General features: G+C 45.0%; 1 protein-coding gene across 1 annotated transcript in view; it reads left to right on the top strand.

Moving 5' to 3' along the window:
• Window positions 1-19,579, top strand: part of LOC135573636 (methionine synthase-like) — a 97,192-nt gene extending 77,613 nt beyond the window's left edge. Inside the window, 5 exon segments of the mRNA XM_065022931.1 lie at window positions 11,571-11,637; window positions 11,640-11,734; window positions 12,361-12,420; window positions 12,422-12,502; window positions 19,112-19,579. Of these exon segments, the coding sequence (XP_064879003.1) occupies window positions 11,571-11,637; window positions 11,640-11,734; window positions 12,361-12,420; window positions 12,422-12,502; window positions 19,112-19,198 (390 nt within the window). The 3' untranslated portion in view covers window positions 19,199-19,579.
• The last annotated feature ends 6,037 nt before the right edge of the window (window positions 19,580-25,616 follow it).

The raw sequence follows: 25,616 nt of genomic DNA, 5'->3' as shown, positions 1-25,616 counted from the left end.
CTATACTGAGGTACGGACTCTAGTGTCACTATACTGAGGTACGGACTCTAGTGTCACTATACTGAGGTACGGACTCTAGTGTCACTATACTGAGGTACGGACTCTAGTGTCACTATACTGAGGTACGGACTCTAGTGTCACTATACTGAGGTACGGACTCTAGTGTCACTATACTGAGGTACGGACTCTAGTGTCACTATACTGAGGTACGGACTCTAGTGTCACTATACTGAGGTACGGACTCTAGTGTCACTATACTGAGGTACGGACTCTAGTGTCACTATACTGAGGTACGGACTCTAGTGTCACTATACTGAGGTACGGACTCTAGTGTCACTATACTGAGGTACGGACTCTAGTGTCACTATAGGTACGACACCTGAGGCACGGACTCTAGTGTCACTATACTGAGGTACGGACTCTAGTGTCACTATACTGAGGTACGGACTCTAGTGTCACTATACTGAGGTACGGACTCTAGTGTCACTATACTGAGGTACGGACTCTAGTGTCACTATACTGAGGTACGGACTCTAGTGTCACTATACTGAGGTACGGACTCTAGTGTCACTATACTGAGGTACGGACTCTAGTGTCACTATACTGAGGTACGGACTCTAGTGTCACTATACTGAGGTACGGACTCTAGTGTCACTATACTGAGGTACGGACTCTAGTGTCACTATACTGAGGTACGGACTCTAGTGTCACTATACTGAGGTACGGACTCTAGTGTCACTATACTGAGGTACGGACTCTAGTGTCACTATACTGAGGTACGGACTCTAGTGTCACTATACTGAGGTACGGACTCTAGTGTCACTATACTGAGGTACGGACTCTAGTGTCACTATACTGACACCTGGCTGAGGTACGGACTCTAGTGTCACTATACTGAGGTACGGACTCTAGTGTTACTATACTGAGGTACGGACTCTAGTGTCACTATACTGAGGTACGGACTCTAGTGTCACTATACTGAGGTACGGACTCTAGTGTCACTATACTGAGGTACGGACTCTAGTGTCACTATACTGAGGTACGGACTCTAGTGTCACTATACTGAGGTACGGACTCTAGTGTCACTATACTGAGGTACGGACTCTAGTGTCACTATACTGAGGCTGAGGTACGGACTCTAGTGTCACTATACTGAGGTGGACTCTAGTGTTACTATACTGAGGTACGGACTCTAGTGTCACTATACTGAGGTCACTACGGACTCTAGTGTCACTATACTGAGGTACGGACTCTAGTGTCACTATACTGAGGTACGGACTCTAGTGTCACTATACTGAGGTACGGACTCTAGTGTCACTATACTGAGGTACGGACTCTAGTGTCACTATACTGAGGTACGGACTCTAGTGTTACTATACTGAGGTGGCTGGACGGACTCTAGTGTCACTATACTGAGGTACTGATACTGAGGTACGGACTCTAGTGTCACTATACTGAGGTACGGACTCTAGTGTCACTATACTGAGGTACTGAGGTACGGACTCTAGTGTCACTATACTGAGGTACGGACTCTAGTGTCACTATACTGAGGTACGGACTCTAGTGTCACTATACTGAGGTACGGACTCTAGTGTCACTATACTGAGGTACGGACTCTAGTGTCACTATACTGAGGTACGGACTCTAGTGTCACTATACTGACACCTGGCTGAGGTACGGACTCTAGTGTCACTATACTGAGGTACGGACTCTAGTGTCACTATACTGAGGTACGGACTCACTATACTGAGGTGTCACTATACTGAGGTACGGACTCTAGTGTCACTATACTGAGGTACGGACTCTAGTGTCACTATACTGAGGTACGGACTCTAGTGTCACTATACTGAGGTACGGACTCTGAGTGTCACTATACTGAGGTACGGACTCTAGTGTCACTATACTGAGGTACGGACTCTAGTGTCACTATACTGAGGTACGGACTCTAGTGTCACTATACTGAGGTACGGACTCTAGTGTCACTATACTGAGGTACGGACTCTAGTGTCACTATACTGAGGTACGGACTCTAGTGTCACTATACTGAGGTACGGACTCTAGTGACACTACTGAGGTACGGACTCTAGTGTCACTATACTGAGGTACTGGACTCTAGTGTCACTATACTGAGGTACGGACTCTAGTGTCACTATACTGAGGTACGGACTCTAGTGTCACTATACTGAGGTACGGACTCTAGTGTCACTATACTGAGGTACGGACTCTAGTGTCACTATACTGAGGTACGGACTCTAGTGTCACTATACTGAGGTACGGACTCTAGTGTCACTATACTGACACCTGGACTGAGTGTCACTATACTGGACTCTAGTGTCACTATACTGAGGTACGGACTCTAGTGTTACTATACTGAGGTACGGACTCTAGTGTCACTATACTGAGGTACGGACTCTAGTGTCACTATACTGAGGTACGGACTCTAGTGTCACTATACTGAGGTACGGACTCTAGTGTCACTATACTGAGGTACGGACTCTAGTGTCACTATACTGAGGTACGGACTCTAGTGTCACTATACTGAGGTACGGACTAGTGTCACTATACTGAGGTACGGACTCTAGTGTCACTATACTGAGGTACGGACTCTAGTGTTACTATACTGAGGTACGGACTCTAGTGTCACTATACTGAGGTGACGGACTCTAGTGTCACTATACTGAGGTACGGACTCTAGTGTCACTATACTGAGGCTACGGACTCTAGTGTCACTATACTGAGGTACGGACTCTAGTGTTACTATACTGAGGTACGGACTCTAGTGTCACTATACTGAGGTACGGACTCTAGTGTCACTATACTGAGGTACGGACTCTAGTGTCACTATACTGAGGTACGGACTCTAGTGTCACTATACTGAGGTACGGACTCTAGTGTCACTATACTGAGGTACTCTAGTGTCACTATACTGAGGTACGGACTCTAGTGTCACTATACTGAGGTACGGACTCTAGTGTCACTATACTGAGGTACGGACTCTAGTGTCACTATACTGAGGTACGGACTCTAGTGTCACTATACTGAGGTACGGACTCTAGTGTCACTATACTGAGGTACGGACTCTAGTGTCACTATACTGAGGTACGGACTCTAGTGTCACTATACTGAGGTACGGACTCTAGTGTCGGACTCTAGTGTCACTATACTGAGGTACGGACTCTAGTGTCACTATACTGAGGTACGGACTCTAGTGTCACTATACTGAGGTACGGACTCTAGTGTCACTATACTGAGGTACGGACTCTAGTGTCACTATACTGAGGTACGGACTCTAGTGTTACTATACTGAGGTACGGACTCTAGTGTCACTATACTGACACCTGGCTGAGGACTCTAGTGTCACTATACTGAGGTACGGACTCTGGTGTCACTATACTGAGGTACGGACTCTAGTGTCACTATACTGAGGTACGGACTCTAGTGTCACTATACTGAGGTACGGACTCTAGTGTCACTATACTGAGGTACGGACTCTAGTGTCACTATACTGAGGTACGGACTCTAGTGTCACTATACTGAGGTACGGACTCTAGTGTCACTATACTGAGGTACGGACTCTAGTGTCACTATACTGAGGTACGGACTCTAGTGTCACTATACTGAGGTACGGACTCTAGTGTCACTATACTGAGGTACGGACTCTAGTGTCACTATACTGAGGTACGGACTCTAGTGTCACTATACTGAGGTACGGACTCTAGTGTCACTATACTGAGGTACGGACTCTAGTGTTACTATACTGAGGTACGGACTCTAGTGTCACTATACTGAGGTACGGACTCTAGTGTCACTATACTGAGGTACGGACTCTAGTGTCACTATACTGAGGTACGGACTCTAGTGTCACTATACTGAGGTACGGACTCTAGTGTCACTATACTGAGGTACGGACTCTAGTGTCACTATACTGAGGTACTGACGGACTCTAGTGTCACTATACTGAGGTACGGACTCTAGTGTCACTATACTGAGGTACGGACTCTAGTGTCACTATACTGACACCTGGCTGAGGTACGGACTCTAGTGTCACTATACTGAGGTACGGACTCTAGTGTCACTATACTGAGGTACGGACTCTGTGTCACTATACTGAGGTACGGACTCTAGTGTCACTATACTGAGGTACGGACTCTAGTGTCACTATACTGAGGTACGGACTCTAGTGTCACTATACTGAGGAGGTACGGACTCTAGTGTCACTATACTGAGGTACGGACTCTAGTGTCACTATACTGAGGTACGGACTCTAGTGTCACTATACTGAGGTACGGACTCTAGTGTCACTATACTGAGGTACGGACTCTAGTGTCACTATACTGAGGTACGGACTCTAGTGTCACTATACTGAGGTACGGACTCTAGTGTCACTATACTGAGGTACGGACTCTAGTGTCACTATACTGAGGTACGGACTCTAGTGTCACTATACTGAGGTACGGACTCTAGTGTCACTGATACTGAGGTACGGACTCTAGTGTCACTATACTGAGGTCACTACGGACTCTAGTGTCACTATACTGAGGCTGTACGGACTCTAGTGTCACTATACTGAGGTACGGACTCTAGTGTCACTATACTGAGGTACGGACTCTAGTGTCACTATACTGAGGTACGGACTCTAGTGTCACTATACTGAGGTACGGACTCTAGTGTCACTATACTGAGGTACGGACTCTAGTGTCACTATACTGAGGTACGGACTCTAGTGTCACTGATACGGACTCTAGTGTTACTATACTGAGGTACGGACTCTAGTGTCACTATACTGAGGTACGGACTCTAGTGTCACTATACTGAGGTACGGACTCTAGTGTCACTATACTGACACTCTGGTCACTATACTGAGGTACGGACTCTAGTGTCACTATACTGAGGTACGGACTCTAGTGTCACTATACTGAGGTACGGACTCTAGTGTCACTATACTGAGGTACGGACTCTAGTGTCACTATACTGAGGTACGGACTCTAGTGTCACTATACTGAGGTGGTGTCACTGGACTCTAGTGTCACTATACTGAGGTACGGACTCTAGTGTCACTATACTGAGGTACGGACTCTAGTGTCACTATACTGAGGTACGGACTCTAGTGTCACTATACTGAGGGACTCTAGTACTGGACTCTAGTGTCACTATACTGAGGTACGGACTCTAGTGTCACTATACTGAGGTACGAAGTGCTCTAGTGTCACTATACTGAGGTACGGACTCTAGTGTCACTATACTGAGGTACGGACTCTGTGTCACTATACTGAGGTACGGACTCTAGTGTCACTATACTGAGGTACGGACTCTGTGTCACTATACTGAGGTACGGACTCTAGTGTCACTATACTGAGGTACGGACTCTAGTGTCACTATACTGAGGTACGGACTCTAGTGTCACTATACTGAGTACGGACTCTAGTGTCACTATACTGAGGTACGGACTCTAGTGTCACTATACTGAGGTACGGACTCTAGTGTCACTATACTGAGGTACGGACTCTAGTGTCACTATACTGAGGTACGGACTCTAGTGTCACTATACTGAGGTACGGACTCTAGTGTCACTATACTGAGGTACGGACTCTAGTGTCACTATACTGAGGTACGGACTCTAGTGTCACTATACTGAGGTACGGACTCTAGTGTCACTATACTGAGGTACGGACTCTAGTGTCACTATACTGAGGTACGGACTCTAGTGTCACTATACTGAGGTACGGACTCTAGTGTCACTATACTGAGGTACGGACTCTAGTGTCACTATACTGAGGTACGGACTCTAGTGTCACTATACTGAGGTGTCACGGACTCTAGTGTCACTATACTGAGGTACGGACTCTAGTGTCACTATACTGACACCTGGCTGAGGTACGGACTCTAGTGTCACTATACTGAGGTACGGACTAGTGTCACTATACTGAGGTACGGACTCTAGTGTCACTATACTGAGGTACGGACTCTAGTGTCACTATACTGAGGTACGGACTCTAGTGTCACTATGGCTGAGGTACGGACTCTAGTGTCACTATACTGAGGTACGGACTCTAGTGTCACTATACTGAGGTACGGACTCTAGTGTCACTATACTGAGGTACGGACTCTAGTGTCACTATACTGAGGTACGGACTCTAGTGTCACTATACTGAGGTACGGACTCTAGTGTCACTATACTGAGGTACGGACTCTAGTGTCACTATACTGAGGTACGGACTCTAGTGTCACTATACTGAGGTACGGACTCTAGTGTCACTATACTGAGGTACGGACTCTAGTGTCACTATACTGAGGTACGGACTCTAGTGTCACTATACTGAGGTACGGACTCTAGTGTTACTATACTGAGGTACTCTGGACTCTGAGTGTCACTATACTGAGGTACGGACTCTAGTGTCACTATACTGAGGTACGGACTCTAGTGTCACTATACTGAGGTACGGACTCTAGTGTCACTATACTGAGGTACGGACTCTAGTGTCACTATACTGAGGTACGGACTCTAGTGTTACTATACTGAGGTACGGACTCTAGTGTCACTATACTGACACCTAGCTGAGGACTCTAGTGTCACTATACTGAGGTACGGACTCTAGTGTCACTATACTGAGGGACTCTAGTGTCACTATGCTGGACGGACTCTAGTGTCACTATACTGAGGTACGGACTCTAGTGTCACTATACTGAGGTACGGACTCTAGTGTCACTATACTGAGGTACGGACTCTAGTGTCACTATACTGAGGTACGGACTCTAGTGTCACTATACTGAGGTACGGACTCTGGTGTCACTATACTGAGGTACGGACTCTAGTGTCACTATACTGAGGTACGGACTCTGTGTCACTATACTGAGGTACGGACTCTGGTGTCACTATACTGAGGTACGGACTCTAGTGTCACTATACTGAGGCACGGACTCTAGTGTTACTATACTGAGGTACGGACTCTAGTGTCACTATACTGACACCTGGCTGACGGACTCTAGTGTTACTATACTGAGGTACGGACTCTAGTGTCACTATACTGAGGTACGGACTCTAGTGTCACTATACTGAGGTACGGACTCTAGTGTCACTATACTGAGGTACGGACTCTAGTGTCACTATACTGAGGTACGGACTCTAGTGTCACTATACTGAGGTACGGACTCTAGTGTCACTATACTGAGGTACGGACTCTAGTGTCACTATACTGAGGTACGGACTCTAGTGTCACTATACTGACACCTGGCTGAGGACTCTAGGACTCTCTAGTGTCACTATACTGAGGTACGGACTCTAGTGTCACTATACTGAGGTACGGACTCTAGTGTCACTATACTGAGGTACGGACTCTAGTGTCACTATACTGAGGTACGGACTCTAGTGTCACTATACTGAGGCTGCGGACTCTAGTGTCACTATACTGAGGTCTACGGACTCTAGTGTCACTATACTGAGGACTCTAGTGTCACTATACTGAGACTCTAGTGTCACTATACTGAGGACTCTAGTGTCACTATACTACGGACTCTAGTGTCACTATACTGAGGTACGGACTCTAGTGTCACTATACTGAGGTACGGACTCTAGTGTCACTATACTGACACCTGGACTCTGTGTCACTATACTGAGGACTCTCTAGTGTCACTATACTGAGGTAGGACTCTAGTGTCACTATACTGAGGTACGGACTCTAGTGTCACTATACTGAGTACGGACTCTAGTGTCACTATACTGAGGTAACTCTAGTGTCACTATACTGAGGTACGGACTCTGAGTGTCACTATACTGACACTCTAGTGTCACTGAGGACTCTGTGTCACTATACTGAAGCCGGACTCTAGTGTTACTATACTGACACCTGGTACGGACTCTAGTGTCACTATACTGAGGTACGGACTCTAGTGTCACTATACTGAGGTACGGACTCTAGTGTCACTATGCTGACTGAGTGTACGGACTCTAGTGTCACTATACTGAGGTACGGACTCTAGTGTCACTATACTGAGGTACGGACTCTAGTGTCACTATACTGAGGTACGGACTCTAGTGTTACTATACTGAGGTACGGACTCTAGTGTCACTATACTGAGGTAGCGGACTCTAGTGTCACTATACTGAGGTACGGACTCTAGTGTCACTATACTGAGGTACGGACTCTAGTGTCACTATACTGAGGTACGGACTCTAGTGTCACTATACTGGTACTCTGGTGTCACTATACGGACTGACTATACTGAGTACGGACTCTAGTGTTACTATACTGAGGAACAGACTCTAGTGTCACTATACTGATAACTCTAGTGTCACTATACTGAAGTACGGACTCTAGTGTCACTATACTGAGGTAACTCTAGTGTCACTATACTGAGGCTGAGGACTCTAGTGTCACTATACTGATACGGACTCTAGTGTTACTATACTGAGGTACGGACTCTAGTGTCACTATACTGAGGTACGGACTCTAGTGTCACTATACTGAGGCCGGACTCTAGTGTCACTATACTGATACGGACTCTAGTGTTGCTATACTGAGGTACGGACTCTGGTGTCACTATACTGATAACTACGGACTCTAGTGTCACTATACTGACAGACGGACTCTAGTGTCACTATACTGAACCTGGCTGACGGACTCTAACTGTCACTATACTGAGGACTACGGACTATACTGAGGTCACTAACTAGGGACAAGTGTCACTATGCTGATGACTCTAGTGTCACTATACTGAGGTACGGACTCTAGTGTCACTATACTGAGACGGACTCTAGTGTCACTATACTGAAGACTCTAGTGTCACTATACTGAGGTACGGACTCTAGTGTCACTATACTGAGGACGGACTCTAGTGTCACTATACTGAGTACGGACTCTAGTGTCACTATACTGAGGTACGGACTCTAGTGTCACTATACTGAGGTACGGACTCTAGTGTTACTATACTGAGGTACAGACTCTAGTGTCACTATACTGAGGCCGGACTCTAGTGTCACTATACTGAGGTACGGACTCTAGTGTCACTATACTGAGGTACGGACTCTAGTGTCACTATACTGACACCTGATGAGTACGGACTCTAGTGTCACTATACTGAGGTACGGACTCTAGTGTCACTATACTGAGGTACAGACTCTAGTGTCACTATACTGACACCTGGCTACGGACTCTAGTGTCACTATACTGAGAGTACGGACTCTAGTGTCACTATACTGAGGTACGGACTCTAGTGTCACTATGAGTACGGACTCTAGTGTTACTATACTGAGGTACGGACTCTAGTGTTACTATACTGAGGAGTACGGACTCTAGTGTCACTATACTGAGGTAACTCTAGTGTCACTATACTGACACCTGGCTGAGGTACGGACTCTAGTGTCACTATACTGAGGTGCGGACTCTAGTGTCACTATACTGAGGTACGGACTCTAGTGTCACTATACTGAGGTACGGACTCTAGTGTCACTATACTGAGGTACGGACTCTAGTGTCATACATACTGACTATACTGACACCTAGCTGAGGACTCTAGTGTCACTATACTGACACCTACGGAATCTAGTGTCACTATACTGAGGTACGGAATCTAGTGTTACTATACTGAGGAGTACGGACTCTAGTGTTACTATACTGAGGTACGGACTCTAGTGTGACTTTACTGACACCTAGCTGAGGACTCTAGTGTTACTATACTGACACCTGGCTGATGTATGGACTCTAGTTTCACTATACTGACACCCTGGCTGAGGTACGGACTCTGGCTAGTGTCACTATATACTGACACCTGGCTGAGGACTCTAGTGTTACTATACTGACACCTGGCTGAGGTATGGACTCTAGTGTCACTATTCTGACACCTGGCTGAGGTATGGACTCTAGTGTTACTATACTGACACCTAGCTGAGGACTCTAGTGTCACTATACTGACACCTGGCTGAGGACTCTAGTGTTACTATACTGACACCTAGCTGAGGACTCTAGTGTTACTATACTGAGAGAACGGACTCTAGTGTCACTATACTGAGGTACGGACTCTAGTGTCACTATACTGAGTACGGACTCTAGTGTCACTATACTGAGGTACGGACTCTAGTGTCACTATACTGAGGTACTGACTCTAGTGTCACTATACTGATACTCTGAGTGTTACTATACTGAGTACGGACTCTAGTGTCACTATACTGAGCTACGGACTCTAGTGTTACTATACTGAGCGGACTCTAGTGTCACTATACTGAGGTACGGACTCTAGTGTTACTATACTGAGGTACGGACTCTAGTGTCACTATACTGAGTCCGGACTCTGAGTGTCACTAATACTCTGAGGCTGACACCCCAGGACTTGACAGACTGATCACTATAGGCCAATAGGAAGCCAGCAGATGTAACTACATGACCAGACTGATCACTACAGGCCAATAGGAAGCCATACATGACAGACTGATAACTACAGACCAATGAGGAAGGCCAGACATGACAGACTGATAACTACAGACCAATAGGAAGCCAGACATGACAGACTGATAACTACAGCCCAATAGGAAGCCATACGTGACAGACTGATAACTACAGCCCAATAGGAAGCCATACATGACAGACTGATAACTACAGCCCAATAGGAAGCCATACGTGACAGACTGATAACTACAGCCGAATAGGAAGCCATACGTGACAGACTGATAACTACAGCCCAATAGGAAGCCAGACATGACAGACTGATAACTACAGCCCAATAGGAAGCCATACATGACAGACTTGATAACTACAGCCAATAGGAAGCCATCAGTGACAGACTGATAACTACAGCCCAATAGGAAGCCATACATGACAGACTGATAACTACAGACCAATAGGAAGCCAGACATGACAGACTGATAACTACAGCCCAATAGGAAGCCATACGTGCCAGACTGATAACTACAGGCCAATAGGAAGCCATACGGAAGCCATACGTGACAGACTGATAACTACAGGCCAATAGGAAGCCATACTGACAGACTGATAACTACAGACCAATAGGAAGCCAGACACTGACAGACTGATAACTACAGCCCAATAGGAAGCCATACATTACAGACTGATAACTACAGCCCAATAGGAAGCCATACGTGACAGACTGATAACTACAGGCCAATAGGAAGCCATACATGACAGACTGATAACTACAGACCAATAGGAATCCATACATGACAGACTGATAACTACAGGCCAATAGGAAGCCAGACATGACAGACTGATAACTACAGCCGAATAGGAAGCCATACGTGACAGACTGATAACTACAGGCCAATAGGAAGCCAGACATGACAGACTGATAACTACAGACCAATAGAAATCCATACATTTACAGACTGATAACTACAGGCCAATAGGAAGCCATGGAGACAGACTGATAACTACAGGCCAATAGGAAGCCATACATGACAGACACCTTTATTTAAGCCATACATGACAGACTGATAACTACAGCCCAATAGGAAGCCATACGTGACAGACTGATAGCTGAGCCCATACCACTAATAGGCCAGGTGAACCGTGACATTAAGAGTCCATTTAAAGCTAAAGGTCTGTGCGTCTCCCGTCCACCAGGCGTTTGCCGAGGAGCTCCACGCCAGGGTGCGTAACAGCTGTGGGGCTAACAGCGTGGAGGAGAACCTCAGACAGAGGACATGCACAGGATCCGTTACGAGGGCATCAGGCCAGCCGCAGGATACCCCAACCAGCCCGACCACACGGAGAAGACCGCCATGTGGACCGGGTAGAGAGAGAAGAGGGTAAGGCCTCTTCCTCTCACCTCCTCTTCCTCTCACCTCCTCTCCCTTTCACCTGATCTGAAACATCTGACCAGGTGAAACACAGTCTAACGAGGAGCTTCCAACCCCATATTGTTTCCACCTGTCCAGATGAATGTCTAATTGACAGTCTAAACGAGGAGCTTCAACCCCATATTGTTTCCACCTGTCCAGATGAATGTCTAATTGACAGTCTAAACGAGGAGCTTCAACCCCATATTGTTTCCACCTGTCCAGATGAATGTCTAATTGACAGTCTTAAGAGGAGCTTCCAACCCCATATTGTTTCCACCTGTCAGATGAATGTCTAATTGACAGTCTTAACGAGGAGCTTCAAACCCATGTTGTTTCCACAGATGAATGTCCAGTTCTTTTCCCATATTGTTTCCACCTGCAGATGAAGGTCTAATTGACATTCTAACCAGGTAACTCCAGTTGTTTCCACCTGTAGATGAATGTCTAATTGACATTTGGTTGGCTTTTATTTACTGTGGCCAGTCTTTTCCTATCCAGATGAAGGTCTAAGAGATGTGGGGGGGGTGAGAGTAGTTTCTGCATTAAAGACTGTGTGAGGTTTTGGGACCCCCAAAATGATGATGTCTGATGTGTTTCCAGGTATCAAGTTGACTGAGTCTCTGGCCATGACCCCCAGCAGCAGCTGTCTCTGGGCTGTACTTCTCTCACCCTAAAGCCACCTACTTCTCAGTGGGAAAGATCACCAGAGAACAGGTACTGATACAGGCTCAGGGTGGGATTCATTGGTTTTATTTGTTGTGTAACTGATTAACAACCCACCGCAAGGGGGCGCTGTTTTCAAACCTCACTGACACTTGGGCCCTTTTTTATTTTTATTTTTATTTAACCTTTTTTTAACCAGGTAGGCAAGTTAGTAGTAGTATATAGTATAGTTGGGTAGTATATGGGGCTTTGGTGACAAAACGGATTGCACTAAGGCACTGTGCATCCTAAGTTCAAGAGGCGTCACTACAGTCCTTGGTTCAAATCCTGTCTAACTGTCTAAAAGCTCTACAGTTGTGTTTTTGGTTTGCTAATTTAGTAGCACGTTAGCCTATCTAGCGAAGTGGTTAGCTTCTTCCAAAATCAGCGTTAAACACCTTTAGTTGGCAGCAGAGAATCCCCTCCTGAATTCAAGAATTGCTGTCTAATATATATATATGTTTTGTGCATGCAGCAAACTGAGTAGCATTTTTTGAGTGTACTTGTATAGTTTAGGTCAGAAACTGTCCAGAATGCACTCGTTAACATTTAGTTAGCGTAGCCTAGTGGTTAGAGTGGAGGGTTGGAAGGGTAGCCTAGTGGTTAGAGTGGAGGGTTGGAAGGGTAGCCTAGTGGTTAGAGTGGAGGGGCGGAAGGGTAGCCTAGTGGTTAGAGTGGAGGGTTGGAAGGGTAGCCTGGTGGTTAGAGTGGAGGGCGGAAGGTAGCCTAGTGGTTAGAACCAGGAGGGGCGGAAGGGTAGCCTAGTGGTTAGAGTGGAGGGTTGGAAGGTAGCCTAGTGGTTAGAGTGGAGGGTGGCAGGGTAGCCTAGTGGTTAGAGTGGAGGGTTGGAAGGGTAGCCTAGTGGTTAGAGTGGAGGGTTGGAAGGGTAGCCTAGTGGTTAGAGTGGAGGGTTGGAAGGGTAGCCTAGTGGTTAGAGTGGAGGGTTGGAAGGGTAGCCTAGTGGTTAGAGTGGAGGGGCGGCAGGGTAGCCTAGTGGTTAGAGTGGAGGGTTGGAAGGGTAGCCTAGTGGTTAGAGTGGAGGGGCGGCAGGGTAGCCTAGTGGTTAGAGTGGAGGGTTGGAAGGGTAGCCTAGTGGTTAGAGTGGAGGGTTGGAAGGGTAGCCTAGTGGTTAGAGTGGAGGGTTGGAAGGGTAGCCTAGTGGTTAGAGTGGAGGGGCGGCAGGTAGCCTAGTGGTTAGAGTGGAGGGGCGGCAGGTAGTCTAGTGGTTAGAGTGTAGGGACGGCAGGTAGCCTAGTGGTTAGAGTGGAGGGGCGGCAGGTAGCCTAGTGGTTAGAGTGGAGGGTTGGAAGGGTAGCCTTGTGGTTAGAGTGGAGGGGGCAGGTAGCCTAGTGGTTAGAATGGAGAGCCTTGCAGGTAGCCTGGTGGTTAAAGTGGAGGGCGGCAGGTAGCCTTTTTGAGTGGGTAGAGTGTAGGGGCGGCAGCGTAGCCTAAAGCTGGAGTGGTTAGCCTAGTGGTTAGAGTGGAGGGCGGCAGGTAGCCTAGTGGTTAGAGTGGAGGGCGGCAGGTAGCCTGGTGGTTAGAGTGGAGGGAGCGGCAGGTAGCCTAGTGGTTAGAGTGGAGGGGCGGCAGGTAGCCTAGTGGTTAGAGTGGAGGGGCGGCAGGTAGCCTAGTGGTTAGAGTGGAGGGGCGGCAGGTAGCCTAGTGGTTAGAGTGGAGGGCGGCAGGTAGCCTAGTGGTTAGAGTGGAGGGGCGGCAGGTAGCCTAGTGGTTAGAGTGGAGGGGGCAGGTAGCCTAGTGGTTAGAGTGGAGGGTGGCAGGGTAGCCTAGTGGTTAGAGTGGAGGGGCGGCAGGTAGCCTAGTGGTTAGAGTGTAGGGCTCGGCAGGTAGCCTAGTGGTTAGAGTGGAGGGCGGCAGGTAGCCTAGTGGTTAGAGTGTAGGGGCGGCAGGTAGCCTAGTGGTTAGAGTGTAGGGGCGGCAGGTAGCCTAGTGGTTAGAGTGGAGGGGCGGCAGGTAGCCTGGTGGTTAGAGTGGAGGGCGGCAGCCTAGTGGTTAGAGTGGAGGGCGGCAGGTAGCCTGGTGGTTAGAGTGGAGGGGCGGCAGGTAGCCTAGTGGTTAGAGTGGAGGGCGGCAGGTAGCCTAGTGGTTAGAGTGGAGGGCGGCAGGTAGCCTGAGTGGTTAGAGTGGAGGGGCGGCAGGTAGCCTAGTGGTTAGAGTGGAGGGGGCGGCAGGTAGCCTAGTGGTTAGAGTGGAGGGCGGCAGGTAGCCTGGTGGTTAGAGTGTAGGGCGGCAGGTAGCCTAGTGGTTAGAGTGGAGGGGCGGCAGGTAGCCTAGTGGTTAGAGTGGAGGGCGGCAGGTAGCCTAGTGGTTAGAGTGGAGGGGCGGCAGGTAGCCTGGTGGTTAGAGTGGAGGGCGGCAGGTAGCCTAGTGGTTAGAGTGGAGGGCGGCAGGTAGCCTAGTGGTTAGAGTGGAGGGCGGCAGGTAGCCTAGTGGTTAGAGTGGAGGGGCGGCAGGTAGCCTAGTGGTTAGAGTGGAGGGGCGGCAGGTAGCCTGAGTGGTTAGAGTGGAGGGGCGGCAGGTAGCCTGGTGGTTAGAGTGGAGGGCGGCAGGTAGCCTGGTGGTTAGAGTGGAGGGCGGCAGGTAGCCTGGTGGTTAGAGTGGAGGGCGGCAGGTAGCCTAGTGGTTAGAGTGGAGGGCGGCAGGTAGCCTAGTGGTTAGGTGGAGGCGGCAGGTAGCCTAGTGGTTAGAGTTGGAGGGGCGGCAGGTAGCCTAGTGGTTAGAGCGGAGGGCGGCCAGGTAGCCTAGTGGTTAGAGCGGAGGGGCGGCAGGTAGCCTAGTGGTTAGAGTGGAGGGCGGCAGGTAGCCTAGTGGTTAGAGCGGAGGAGGCGGCAGGTAGCCTAGTGGTTAGAGTGGAGGGCGGCAGGTAGCCTAGTGGTTAGAGTGGAGGCGGCAGGTAGCCTAGTGGTTAGAGTGGAGGGTAACCATCAGGTAGCCTAGTGGTTAGAGTGGAGGGGCGGCAGGTAGCCTAGTGGTTAGAGTGGAGGGGCGGCAGGTAGCCTAGTGGTTAGAGTGGAGGGGCGGCAGGTAGCCTAGTGGTTAGAGCGTTGGAGGGTAACGGCAGGTAGCCTAGTGGTTAGAGCGTTGGGCGTAACCAGCAGGTAGCCTAGTGGTTAGAGTGTTGGGCTAGTAACCGGCAGGTAGCCTAGTGGTTAGAGCGTTGGGCTAGTAACCAGCAGGTAGCCTAGTGGTTAGAGCGTTGGGCCAGTAACCAGGCAGGTAGCCTAGTGGTTAGAGCGTTGGGCCAGTAACCAGCAGGTAGCCTAGTGGTTAGAGCGTTGGAGGGTAACCGGCAGGTAGCCTAGTGGTTAGAGCGTTGGGCGTAACCGGCAGGTAGCCTAGTGGTTAGAGCGTTGGGCTAGTAACCGGCAGGTAGCCTAGTGGTTAGAGCGTTGGGCCAGTAACCAGCAGGTAGCCTAGTGGTTAGAGCGTTGGGCCAGTAACCAGCAGGTAGCCTAGTGGTTAGAGCGTTGGGCCAGTAACCAGCAGGTAGCCTAGTGGGGGGATGCCCGCCGTCGTGGTATGTCATGACATTATGTTAATGGTGTTAATGTGTGGTATGTCATGACATTATGTTAATAGGGTTCATGTGTGGTATGTCATGACATTATATTAATGTGTGGTATGTCATGACATTATGTTAATGTGTGGTATGTCATGACATTATGTTAATGGTGTTAATGTGTGGTATGTCATGACATTATGTTAATGTGTGGTATGTCATGGCATTATGTTAATGTGTGGTATGTCATGACATTATGTTAATGTGTGGTATGTCATGGCATTATGTTAATGGGTGGTATGTCATGACATTATATTAATGTGTGGTATGTCATGACATTATGTTAATGGTGTTAATGTGTGGTATGTCATGACATTATGTTAATGTGTGGTATGTCATGGCATTATGTTAATGGTAATGTGTGGTATGTCATGACATTATGTTAATGTGTGGTATGTCATGGCATTATGTTAATGGTAATGTGTGGTATGTCATGACATTATGTTAATGTGTGGTATGTCATGACATTATGTTAATGTGTGGTATGTCATGACATTATGTTAATGTGTGGTATGTCATGGCATTATGTTAATGGTGTTAATGTGTGGTATGTCATGACATTATGTTAATGGTGTTAATGTGTGGTATGTCATGACATTATGTTAATGTGTGGTATGTCATGACATTATGTTAATGTGTGGTATGTCATGACATTATGTTAATGTGTGGTATGTCATGGCATTATGTTAATGTGTGGTATGTCATGGCATTATGTTAATGTGTGGTATGTCATGGCATTATGTTAATGTGTGGTATGTCATGACATTATGTTAATGTGTGGTATGTCATGGCATTATATTAATGTGTGGTATGTCATGGCATTATATTAATTATTAATGTGTGGTATGTCATGGCATTATGTTAATGTGTGGTATGTCATGGCATTATGTTAATGTGTGGTATGCCATGACATTATGTTAATGTCATGTTATGTTAATGTTAATGTGTGGTATGTCATGACATTATGTTAATGTGTGGTATGTCATGACATTATGTTAATGTGTGGTATGTCATGACATTATGTTAATGTGTGGTATGTCATGACATTATGTTAATGTGTGGTATGTAATGACATGTTAATGTGTGGTATGTCATGGCATAATGTTAATGTGTGGTATGTCATGACATTATGTTAATGTGTGGTATGTCATGACATTATGTTAATGGTGTTAATGTGTGGTATGTCATGACATTATGTTAATGTGTGGTATGTCATGACATTATGTTAATGTGTGGTATGTCATGACATTATGTTAATGGGTGGTATGTCATGACATTATGTTAATGTGTGGTATGTCATGACATTATGTTAATGGTGTTAATGTGTGGTATGTCATGACATTATGTTAATGTGTGGTATGTCATGACATTATGTTAATGTGTGGTATGTCATGACATTATGTTAATGTTTGGGATGTCATGACATTATGTTAATGTGTGGTATGTCATGACATGATGTTAATGGTGTTAATGTGTGGTATGTCATGACATTATGTTAATGTGTGGTATGTCATGACATTATGTTAATGTGTGGTATGTCATGACATTATGTTAATGTGTGGTATGTCATGACATTATGTTAATGTGTGGTATGTCATGACATTATGTTAATGGTGTTAATGTGTGGTATGTCATGACATTATGTTAATGTTTGGTATGTCATGACATTATGTTGACATTTTTATTTATGTCAGGCATTAGTTAATGTTAAGTCAACATTATGTTAATAGGGTTAATGTGTTATGTCATGACATTATGTTAATGTGTGGTATGTCATGACATTATGTTAATGTGTGGTATGTCATGACATTATGTTAATGTACCTATGTCATGACATTATGTTTGTGTGGTATGTCATGACATTATGTTAATGTGTGGTATGTCATGACATTATGTTAATGTTATGTCATGACATTATGTTCGCCCGGCAAGTATGTCATGACATTATGTTAATGGTTTAATGTGTGGTATGTCATGACATTATGTTAATGCCTGTTAAGGTATGTCATGACATTATGTTAATGTGTCAGAACTGGGTATGTCATGACATTATGTTAATGGTGTTAATGGTTATGTCATGACATTATGTTAATGTGTGGTATGTCATGACATTATGTTAATGTGTGGTATGTCATGACATTATGTTAATGGTGTTAATGTGTGGTATGTCATGACATTATGTTAATGTGTGGTATGTCATGACATGGTGTTAATGTGTGGTATGTCATGACATTATGTTAATGTATGGTATGTCATGACATTATGTTAATGTGTGGTATGTCATGACATTATATTAATGTGTGGTATGTCATGACATTATATTAATGTGTGGTATGTCATGATATTATGTTAATGGGTTAATGTCTGGTTTGTCTTGACATTATGTTAATGTGTGGTATGTATGTCATGACATTATGTTAATGGTATGTCATGACATTATGTTAATGTGTGGTATGTCATGACATTATATTAATGTGTGGTATGTCATGACATTATGTTAATGGGTTAATGTGTGGTATGTCATGACATTATATTAACGTGTGGTATGTCATGACATTATATTAATGTGTGTATGTCAATGTGTGGTATGTCATGACATTATATTAATTATATTAATGTGTGGTATGTCATGACATTATGTTATGTCATGGGGTTAATGTGTGTGGTATGTCACATGACATTATGATTAATGTCATGACATTATGTTAATGTGTGGTATGTCATGACATATTAATGGTGTTAATGTGTGGTATGTCATGACATTATATTAACGTGTGGTATGTCATGACATTATATTAATGGTGTTAATGTGTGGTATGTCATGACATTATATTAACGTGTGGTATGTCATGACATTATATTAACGTGTGGTATGTCATGACATTATATTAACGTGTGGTATGTCATGACATTATATTAACGTGTGGTATGTCAATGTGTGGTATGTCATGACATTATATTAATGTGTGGTATGTCATGACATTATATTAACGTGTGGTATGTCATGACATTATATTAACGTGTGGTATGTCATGTTACCACAGGTGGAGGACTATGCTGGGAGGAAAGAGATGCCAGTGTCTGAGGTGGAACGCTGGCTGGGGCCAATCCTGGGCTACGACACTGACTGACAGTGATACTTCAACCAATCCTGGGCTACGACACTGACTGACAGTGATACTTCAACCAATCCTGGGCTATGACACTGACTGACAGTGATACTTCAACCAATCCTGGGCAACGACACTAATGCATCCACAACCACTACCTAGAAAACAGACGCGCTGCTCAATGGTCATGTCTAGATGGGATACAGCTTTTGTCAAATTGACGTCAAAAGTTGACATATTCTAACCCTTTTCCCAAACTTAACCCAATTCTCCCTAACCTGCTATGTTAATTACCCTAACCTGCTATGTTAATTATCCTAACCTGCTATGTTAATTATCCTAACCTGCTATGTTAATTATCCTAACCTGCTATGTTAATTATCCTAACCTGCTATGTTAATTATGCTATAATTCTCCAACCTGCTATGTTAATTATCCTAACCTGCTATAATAGTTCTCCTAACCTGCTATGTTAATTATCCTAACCTGCTATGTTAATTCTCCTAACCTGCTATGTTAATTATCCCTAACCTGCTATGTTAATTATCCCTAACCTGCTATGTTAATTATCCTAACCTGCTATGTTAATTATCCTAACCTGCTATGTTAATTAACCTGCTATATTAATTATCCCTAACCTGCTATGTTAATTATCCTAACCTGCTATGTTAATTATCCCCTGCTAACTAACCTGCTATGTTAATTATCCTAACCTGCTATGTTAATTATCCCAAATTCCCTAACCTGCTATGTTAATTATCCTAACCTGCTATGTTAATTATCCTAACCTGCTATGTTAATTATCTAACCTGCTATGTTAATTATCCCTGCTAACCTGCTATGTTAATTATCTATCCCTAACCTGCTATGTTAATTATCCTAACCTGCTATGTTAATTATCCTAACCTGCTAACCTAACCTGCTATGTTAATTATCCTAACCTGCTAAATTATCCTAACCTGCTATGTTAATTATCCTAACCTGCTATGTTAGTTCTCCTAACCTGCTATGTTAATTATCCTAACCTGCTAACCTGCTATGTTAATTATCCTAACCTGCTCCCCTAACCTGTTAATTATCCTAACCTGCTATGTTAATTATCCTAACCTGCTATGTTAATTATCCTAACCTGCTATGTTAATTATCCTAACCTGCTATGTTAGTTCTCCTAACCTGCTATGTTAATTATACTAACCTGCTATGTTAATGATCCTAACCTGCTATGTTAATTATCCTAACCTGCTATGTTAATTATCCTAACCTGCTATGTTAATTCTCCCTAACCTGCTATGTTAATGATCCTAACCTGCTATGTTAATTCTCCTAACCTGCTATGTTAATTCTCCTAACCTGCTATGTTAATTCTCCCAAACCTGCTACATTAATGCTCCTAACTTGCTACAAAAGGTACATTCTGAAAAAATCTGCATCCCTTCTAGACCCTGCTTAGGGCCAGATAATTTAAAAAAAACTTACACTTCAAGTGAATCAAGGCTCAACTTTAAGGCTCATGTTTATTTTTTATAGCTATTTTCAAAATGGCCACCTGTCAGTTAAGAAATGGAGCTGTTTTTATATGGTCTTAACATTTTACAGTTTTAATATAACAACTGTTGCCAATGTCATTTATTCTTTATTCTGGCAATCACAATCTTAGATTTGAATAATTAACAGATACATATGGTTTAAATTTCAGAATTTGATCATTAGGGACATATTAGGTTCTAGAAGACGTACATTTCCTCAGCAGTTTTTTTTATTTGAGATTGTATTTATGCTAAATTAGATACAACTTGTTTACAAAATGTATAATTAGTAAAAAAAAAAATGATCTTCATCACAAAATGTTCACTTACTTGACACGCCATATTAATGTCTAAACCTCTATAAAGGTACATGTTTTTAATGAATGGTTATTGTAAATTACAGATTTGAATGATTTTTGAATTGTTTCACAATTTTTGTCTTTCAAAGAAATGTGGCCAAAAACTTATTGACTGACCAGTTATCATTGTCATTTTGCGATGTTATCGATTTATCCTGGAGGTGTCCACTATTTCTGAAAAGAAGTCATGATTTATTTTATTTTATGAATGTTCTGAAATTACAGTGTTTGATCTGGAACCATATTCATTTAGTATAAAATCATTTACTCACGATGTGGCTCTGTCTTGATGTCTGTTGTATTATACGATTACAAAACAACACTAGCTGCAGCGCTCTTAACAGTTCATATACTATATTGGCTGGCCTTGTATTGAAATATCGATTAGTTGGTTGGTTGATCGGGATATGCCTCCCGTGATAAAACGGCAACATTCCTGACATACCTCAAGCTAATCCTATTTTAACGATTTTTTAATGACTCAATCAACCAGAATCTCCAACCACCGTCGGTGTACGACGCCGTTCTTCAATAACAGTCGTATCTTCCTTCATCCGTTCACGTTGCTGCACCATCTGTTTTTTAAATGATACCGGAAGAGGGAGCACAGTGATCATCTTCAAAGTCTCGGCTCACACACACCTGCACAACTCCTCCCCGTTTTGAATATGTAACCCGTCCAATGAGAGCGAGGCAACACATCCTGGGTTATTCTACAGCTACGGTCAGCAGCATCCCCGGTGCTGCCTTCTGTCGCCTCCACACGGATACTCCGTTCGGCTCTGTCGGGTCTCTGTCGCGGACGGCAACTATGGCTGATGCGGGAGAAGCCGGAGAAGATGAAATCCAGTTCCTACGAACCGTAAGTGCATTTCTAAGCGATTACACTGTTGTAATATGTCGGTGTGATACTGCTGTTGGTTCGGTTGTAGATTTGTCTGCATCGCGTTAGATTCCTCCGGTTCGGTTCTGGCTGTTGGCGCAGAGTTTACCGCAAAGCTGCTGCGCCGCGCTGAGCGCAGAGACTACAGTTGACAGCTTTGTGTGTCATATCGTTATTTATGACTACATTTAATTTGACTTTTAAGTTAACTAGATCTTAATGGATGTTGAACGTGATTCGTCATGACGATGTCGCATCATCTACAGTGCCATCTGGAATTCGCATCGTGGGTGTCAAAAGGATGGAGCGCCCGAGCTTGGGCATTACTGTAAAAGTAGCCTACGGATGCCGAGGTGCTGAAACGGGACAAATAAAGATTAACAATGATTAGATGTCACGGATTGAATTGTGAACACGGTAGTAGCTCATATCAGTGGAGTAGGCGTTCTTGAGCCCTATGCTAAACACTGAGTTTATAACACTTCTGCTCTATCCTATCGACTCGCCACTGCAGTCAACTGCATGCCGTCAGATGGGCTTGACAGTGAGAGGCGGGGAGGTAATTGTGATGAATAGGAAAATATATATTAATTCATAGTCTACTACTGGGAATGTGTTTTAACGATGTTATCTACCTGGTCAGTGTGTGTTTCTTAATCTACATCTTAATGCCAGTCCATCTAGGCTGTAATGCCAGTCTAGGCTGTAATGCCAGTCCATCTAGGCTGTAATGCCAGTCTAGGCTGTAATGCCAGTCCATCTAGGCTGTAATGCCAGTCCATCTAGGCTGTAATGCCAGTCTAGGCTGTAATGCCAGTCCATCTAGGCTGTAATGCCAGTCTAGGCTGTAATGCCAGTCCATCTAGGCTGTAATGCCAGTCTAGGCTGTAATGCCAGTCCATCTAGGCTGTAATGCCAGTCCATCTAGGCTGTAATGCCAGTCCATTTAGGCTGTAATGCCAGTCCATTTAGGCTGTAATGCCAGCCCATTTAGGCTGTAATGCCAGTCCATCTAGGCTGTAATGCCAGTCCATCTAGGCTGTAATGCCAGTCCATCTAGGCTGTAATGCCAGTCCGTCTAGGCTGTAATGCCAGTCCGTCTAGGCTGTAATGCCAGTCCGTCTAGGCTGTAATGCCAGTCTAGGCTGTATTGCCAGTCCATCTAGGCTGTAATGCCAGTCCATCGAGGCTGTAATGCCAGCCCATGTAGGCTGTAATGCCAGCCCATCTAGGCTGTAATGCCAGTCCATCTAGGCTGTAATGCCAGTCTAGGCTGTAATGCCAGTCCATCTAGGCTGTAATACCAGTCCATCTAGGCTGTAATGCCAGTCCATCTAGGCTGTAATGCCAGCCCATCTAGGCTGGAATGCCAGCCCATCTAGGCTGTAATGCCAGTCCATCTAGGCTGTAATGCCAGTCTAGGCTGTAATGCCAGTCCATCTAGGCTGTAATGCCAGTCCATCTAGGCTGTAATGCCAGTCCATCTAGGCTGTAATGCCAGTCCATCTAGGCTGTAATGCCAGTCTAGGCTGTAATGCCAGTCCGTCTAGGCTGTAATGCCAGTCTAGGCTGTAATGCCAGTCCATCTAGGCTGTAATGCCAGTCCATCTAGGCTGTAATGCCAGTCTAGGCTGTAATGCCAGTCCATCTAGGCTGTAATGCCAGTCTAGGCTGTAATGCCAGTCCATCTAGGCTGTAATGCCAGTCCATCTAGGCTGTAATGCCAGTCCATCTAGGCTGTAATGCCAGTCTAGGCTGTAATGCCAGTCCATCTAGGCTGTAATGCCAGTCCATCTAGGCTGTAATGCCAGTCTAGGCTGTAATGCCAGTCCGTCTAGGCTGTAATGCCAGTCTAGGCTGTAATGCCAGTCCATCTAGGCTGTAATGCCAGTCCATCTAGGCTGTAATGCCAGTCCATCTAGGCTGTAATGCCAGCCCATCTAGGCTGTAATGCCAGTCTAGGCTGTAATGCCAGCCCATCTAGGCTGTAATGCCAGTCCATCTAGGCTGTAATGCCAGTCCATCTAGGCTGTAATGTCAGTCTAGGCTGTAATGTCAGTCTAGGCTGTAATGCCAGCCCATCTAGGCTGTAATGCCAGTCCATCTAGGCTGTAATGTCAGTCCATCTAGGCTGTAATGTCAGTCCATCTAGGCTGTAATGCCAGTCCATCTAGGCTGTAATGCCAGTCCATCGAGGCTGTAATGCCAGTCCATCTAGGCTGTAATGCCAGTCCATCTAGGCTGTAATGCAAGTCTAGGCTGTAATGCCAGTCCATCTAGGCTGTAATGCCAGTCTAGGCTGTAATGCCAGTCCATCGAGGCTGTAATGCCAGTCCATCTAGGCTGTAATGCCAGTCCATCTAGGCTGTAATGCCAGTCCATCTAGGCTGTAATGCCAGTCCATCTAGGCTGTAATGCCAGTCCATCTAGGCTGTAATGCCAGTCCATCTAGGCTGTAATGCCAGTCCGTCTAGGCTGTAATGCCTACTGCTCTCTCTCTCCCCCTGTGTCTCAACGCAAAGAATAGGAGGAGAGATGTCTGTCTGTAGGCTAAACACAGGTTTATACTGGCTGTTGGTTTGGCTTCAATCCAGATCAATACACAGCTGTGTGTGGAGTTGTATGGTTTGGTAAACTTCGCAATCATTGTTTTTTAAAATTTGACATACATTTTAAAGGGACAAATCTGAGTCTCAGCACCAGTCTGTTATGGAATTGGTCATATGTAGTCTAGGTTGTAGTCTAGGTTGTAGTCTAGGTTGTAGGCTAGGTTGTAGTCTAGGTTGTAGTCTTATGGAATTGGTCATATGTAGTCTAGGTTGTAGTCTAGGTTGTAGTCTTATGGAATTGGTCATATGTAGTCTAGGTTGTAGTCTAGGTTGTTGTCTTATGGAATTGGTCATATGTAGTCTAGGTTGTAGTCTTATGGAATTGGTCATATGTAGTCTAGGTTGTAGTCTAGGTTGTAGTCTAGGTTGTAGTCTTATGGAATTGGTCATATGTAGTCTAGGTTGTAGTCTAGGCTGTAGTCTAGGTTGTAGTCTCATCATCAGTCTGTTATGGAATTGGTCATATGTAGTCTAGGTTGTAGTCTTATGGAATTGGTCATATGTAGTCTAGGTTGTAGTCTCATCATCAGTCTGTTATGGAATTGGTCATATGTAGTCTAGGTTGTAGTCTTATGGAATTGGTCATATGTAGTCTAGGTTGTAGTCTCATCAGTCTGTTATAGAATTGGTCATATGTGGTCTAGGTTGTAGTCTTATCAGTCTGTTATGGAATTGGTCATATGTAGTCTAGGTTGTAGTCTAGGCTGTCGTCTTATGGAATTGGTCATATGTAGACTAGGTTGTAGTCTTATGGAATTGGTCATATGTAGTCTAGGTTGTAGTCTTATGGAATTGGTCATATGTGGTCTAGGCTGTCGTCTTATGGAATTGGTCATATGTAGTCTAGGTTGTAGTCTTATGGAATTGGTCATATGTGGTCTAGGCTGTCGTCTTATGGAATTGGTCATATGTGGTCTAGGCTGTCGTCTTATGGAATTGGTCATATGTGGTCTAGGTTGTAGTCTTATCAGTCTGTTATGGAATTGGTCATATGTAGTCTAGGTTGTAGTCTAGGTTGTAGTCTAATGGAATTGGTCATATGTAGTCTAGGTTGTAGTCTAG

Source organism: Oncorhynchus nerka, linkage group LG10 (genome assembly GCF_034236695.1).
Source record: "Oncorhynchus nerka isolate Pitt River linkage group LG10, Oner_Uvic_2.0, whole genome shotgun sequence".
In the NCBI taxonomy this organism is placed as follows: Eukaryota; Metazoa; Chordata; class Actinopteri; order Salmoniformes; family Salmonidae; genus Oncorhynchus; species Oncorhynchus nerka.
This window is presented reverse-complemented; position numbering and strand designations above follow the sequence as displayed.